Source organism: Arachis duranensis, chromosome 1, assembly GCF_000817695.3.
Source record: "Arachis duranensis cultivar V14167 chromosome 1, aradu.V14167.gnm2.J7QH, whole genome shotgun sequence".
NCBI lineage: Eukaryota > Viridiplantae > Streptophyta > Magnoliopsida > Fabales > Fabaceae > Arachis > Arachis duranensis.
In genome coordinates, this window is record NC_029772.3 from 28,041,926 (window position 1) to 28,047,117 (window position 5,192).

Genomic DNA, 5,192 nt, shown 5'->3' on the forward strand with positions numbered 1-5,192 from the left:
CCAACCGTATAATAAAGCTACATATTCATAACATGCTTTCAAATTGTTGTGTTTTGAATTGGGTAGGCATTACATGCTAGTTGGGAGCCAAGGCATTCCAGGTACTGTCATAGATTTCCATGGCAGCAATATGTGAAAGTTGGGAATGTTCTTCGTCAGTTTGGGTATACCGTTGTGGCCCTTCACGGCTGTTTGAGATCAGAAATTCAGGTACTCATACTTAAATAAATTTGACTATTTAGAAAAATTTTGCTCTCAAGTTTATTTTTGTGATTAGGATTATAATTTGATAAAAAGTATTACATTGTAAATAATTTTGACAAATTAAACGAGAATACAATGTTAGAGACTACTGATTATTTTGGCATTAGAAATGTCTAAAATAAATAGATTTTAAAAAAAAGTTGAAAACTAGAACTATTATAACTTTGCATACAGTTTAACCATTATTTTAATGAATGAAAATAAGACTTTACTATTTTGCTTAAAAGTTTCACAAAATTCTAATACATAATAAAAGCAATTAGCAAAGAAGTCTTAATAAATGTTAAAATTCTTATTTTTGAATTTGGATGAAAAAAATACGGATTAATCAAAACACTTTTTGTTATTGGATTTGCGGGTGTTTACAACCTAAAAGTAAATAACTAAATAAACAATTATGTTACATAATCAACACCTCTCAACCACCATCATGGCCAGCAATAGCTTAAAAAAGTCCAATAAAACAAAATAAAAAATATATTTTTTAAAAATTAATTTTTTATCCTTTTCACGTTTTTTCCTTCGTTCCAACATATAATTTTTTTCACCCACCACTAGTCACACAAGCCACCACTTGGTCTTACTGCAAATTCAAAATTCTAATTCTTAAACTATAAAAAAAAATTTAATTTTAAATCTTAAATCCTTAATTTTAAATTTTTTTTATAAAAATATTATTCGTATACTAAAATCAACTAATAAAATGAGTCACTAACACATTTATATATATAAACACATATATAATTTAATTTATTTTTAATATATATTTATATTTTAACATGTATTTTATACTAATAACTTATTTGATAATTAATTTTAGTAACATAATAACATAATCATTCTTTCTAGTGTTCAATTGTTGGCCCATTTGTTGATTGATTGACATCGAAAAAAACAAATTAGAAATGTAAAAGCATCCGAGTCCTCTCCAGTTCACCTTAATTCACCACTATCTCATGTTTTTTGTGTTGGAATTTTATTCAGACACCGAGATCTGTTAGAGTTCTTTTCAAGGACCCATGCATAAGAGTAGCAGGAGAGGTAACAAAGGCACTGATAGAACTGGGAAACAGCATAAGGAACCGCCGCCATTGCTCCCCAGAAATACTGTCAGACCATCTCCATGAAGCCTTGCAGGACCTCAATACCGCCATAAGGTCGCAGCCTCGACTCTTCCTGGGCGCTAATGACACCCAAGCCAAGAACATGCTTGCCATGGCCGCCGCCCAAGCAGGCGAAACTAAGCCTTCCAAGTCATCGCTGCCAACTGTTAAGACTGATTCTTCTGCCTTGTCCAACTGGAAATCCAAAAGGGTATATTGTTATTTTTTAGAATAGATAGATATATATAAAAATCAGTTATCAGATAAAATATATGTTGGAATATAAAATATGCATAGAAAATGAGTTAAACAACGTATATATTTAGATACAAATATATGATAACTAATTTTAATATACATAATATTTTTGTATAAATTAGTTTTTTTTGGTCAAACACTTTTAATTTAATGAATTTAAAATCAGAATAAAAAAGGAGGATTTTGTTAGATTTCAACGTATAACTATGTGGAATCATTGTATGATCCATGCATATTGCATACATAAATACTACTGTCATATTTAAACTTCTTTAGTAATTTTTATTTGATTAAATAAAACAATGATATTTGCTTATTATTATAATTCAATACGTGTTGTAACAGGCATGCAATGAGCAAGCGGGAAACAAGGAACCAGAGAGAAAGGTGTTGAGACACCAATTGAGCAAAATTGCAATTACCAGCCTTGAATTCTCAGAGGCATTGCCTTTTGCTGCTTTTGCATCTTTACTTGTGGAGATAGTGGCCAAACTAGACCTTGTTATAGGGGAGGTTGAAGAACTTGGAACGCTTGCAAGTTTCAAAGAGTATAGAGCTGGTGATGAGAAGATTGATGTGAAATGTGAGAAACCAAGGCTTGATGTTCTTGAGAACCATTTGCCTTCTCTTGGAGTAGAATAATATGATACTAGACTTATTCTTTCATGGGCATGGATTATTATTTTGAGGAATAATGGTGATATATATATTATGTGTTTTACAATGTTTAACTCTACAAAGTCCATAAAATGAATATTATCCCTTTAATAACGATATCTTAATCTTATGTCACAATAATATCCACTTTATTGTTGGATTGATCAAATTAGAAATTGAGAGGACGATTGAACTTCATTTGTGTTACGGACCCGCGGATCCAACCCTTAACGGCCCAACAATGACTTAGCTTCCAAGTCTAAATCATCTTTATGGCCTAATAATAGGGATGAGTTATAAAATCAAAAATTACTAACCAACATTTAAATTCAAACATTTTTCTTATCTTAACTAATTGAAAAGATAAGATGACAAGATAAAACTATATAGTATATAAAGAGGAGCCTAGAGCTTCTCCAATTATGTTACATACATACACTTATATCCTACTTATTATTATATCCATTCTAATTTGAGCGTTGTATTATCTTTGTAGGTCATCCTCCACCATTCATCTAATTGAACACTACAAAAAAATGGTTTAAAATAATATTTATATTGCGGCATTTTATAGTGTTATCATAATTAATTTGCATAAAATAGCGGTTTTTAATTTGGTGATTCTAGCGATTTTAAACTACCATTATCGGGACCAATTATTAAAAATTGAGGCCTAAAACTCTTCTCCAACAATGTAAACCCTAAGACACAGTGATACTACTACTATTGAAATTCGAAAATTCAGTTCTGGTAAAACTAATGCTGCCACCACAAATCCAAAAACGACGTTTTGTGTTATGCTCTGGCGACGATTTGCTCTATCGATTACTACTCCATCGAGATTGTGTGCTGTGAATTAAAATGCTGTCTCCAGCGATGATTTCCTCTAGCAATGTTCTCCTCCGACGACACGTTCTCCTCCCGCTACAATCTCCTCGATTGAGCTACCGTACTGTGAATTGAAACGCTGTCATTGTGAGAGAGCAAGGTTGAAACGAAGATCTCCTCTAGGCTCCAGCGACATTTTCTCTTATGACGATCTCTTCCGACAGTGTTCTCCTCCGACTACAGCCTTTTTCATCGGGCTACTGTACTGCGAATTTTTCTCCTTCGATCGATCGAGATTCTTAGGTTTTACCAGATAAGATTTTCAGGCATTCTGCTTATTCAATTCCGTTAAAAAGTATGAGTTTATTGATCATACTGATATGTTTGTTAGGGGATTAGAAATTATTCTGCTACTATAAATAGTGGTAAAATTGTTGAGTTATAAGAAATTAATTATAAAAAAATTATTTTTAAAACAGAGATATTTGGGATTAAAAAAGAATATGATTTTTCTTGTTTATAATTTTGAACATAATAGCACTGAGCACGTCACTATTACCTTAGCTTGATTACATTGTCTCTTGAGTCTTAAGAATGCAACTTCCGTTGTTCGGTGCATCCAATTTGGTAATATAATTGTCTTTAGTTTAGGATAATTATGATGGAGTAAATGCCCAAAATGGTCCCTGAATTATAAATTTCTATTCAATTTAGTCTTTAACTTTTTAAAATGACCAATTAAATTCCTGAAATTCGAAAAAGTGCATCTCCGTTAGTCCCTTGCAGAAATGCCATTTAAACGTTGATGATGTGGCATTTTAGCTGTATGCTGATGTGTACCAAACTTGAATTTGATTCAAATTGGTACCTGAAATTGCTTAATAATATCCAAATTAGTCTATTTTCAATTATAAAACCCTAATCCCCAAATTATTGTCTTTTCTTCTTTGATCTCTCTGCTGTCTTCTTCTCTTCTTCGACCTCTCTGCTGTCTTCTTCTCTTTTTTTACTTCTCCACTATCTTTCAGTTCATCTTGTTTTCTCGTCTGCAGGAGTGATGATGGGTGGTGGGGAGAGAAGGCAAAGTAGCTCAAGTAGGAACAACTTTGTAGGGAGACCTTATGGCAGCAAAAGAATGTGCAACAAGGGAGGTAAGAACGCCATTTTTTTGTAATTGCAGACTTCGGATGGTGACGAAGTACTCAACGACGACAGAGAATACTGGTAGACTATTTTATGGTTGTCCAAACTATGAGGTAAGGTTATGCCTCTAAAGAAAATGTTAAGATAGTTTCACTTTGAGTTTGGATTCACCTACGTTTTTTACTTTGCAGTATGAAATCCATTGTAATTTTTTCTGTTGGGTTGATGGAGGTGAAAAACCAGTTTGTGCAATACCTATTTCACAAAAAAATTTGCATGAGTTTAATTGGAAGATGACAAACTTAGAAAGTGATGTTAAAACCTTGAAGATGATAACAATGGTTACCTTCTTAAAAGTGAAAAATATATTTTAGCTTAATGGACAAAGTGCTTAGGGCCACGGCCAAGACTCATAAAAGTAGCTGTGTTCAAGAATCAACATACTTAACTAGGAGAATCAATAACACTATCTGAAATTCTAAGTTCCTATAGATGCCAATCATTCTAAACTTCAAAGAAAAAAGTGAGATGCCAAAACTGTTCAGAGGCAAAAAGCTACAGGTCCCGCTCATCTAATTAGGACTAATATTCATTGATATTCTGGAATTTATAGTATATTCTCTTCTTTTTATCCCAATTGATTTTCAGTTGCTTGGGAATAAGCAACAATTTAAGTTTGGTGTTGTGATGAGCGGATAATTTATACGCTTTTTGGCATTGTTTTGAGATAGTTTTTAGTATAATCTAGCTATTTTTAGGGATATTTTCATTAGTTTTATGCTAAATTCACATTTCTGGACTTTACTATAAGTTTGTGTATTTTTCTGTAATTTCAGGTAATTTCTGGTTGAAATTGAGGGACCTGAGCAAAACTCTGATAAAAGGCTGACAAAGGACTGCTGATGCTGTTGGATTCTGACCTCCCTGCACTCGAAATGG

At 32.5% G+C, this 5,192-nt stretch overlaps 1 protein-coding gene across 1 annotated transcript in view; it reads left to right on the top strand.

The window, feature by feature from the left end:
• The window catches only part of LOC107483249 (aluminum-activated malate transporter 12-like), a 9,755-nt gene extending 7,277 nt beyond the window's left edge, over positions 1 to 2,478 (top strand). Inside the window, exons 5-7 of the mRNA XM_016103881.3 lie at positions 67 to 210; positions 1,249 to 1,578; positions 1,971 to 2,478. Of these exons, the coding sequence (XP_015959367.1) occupies positions 67 to 210; positions 1,249 to 1,578; positions 1,971 to 2,267 (771 nt within the window). The 3' untranslated portion in view covers positions 2,268 to 2,478. The remainder of the gene's footprint in view (positions 1 to 66; positions 211 to 1,248; positions 1,579 to 1,970) is intronic.
• The last annotated feature ends 2,714 nt before the right edge of the window (positions 2,479 to 5,192 follow it).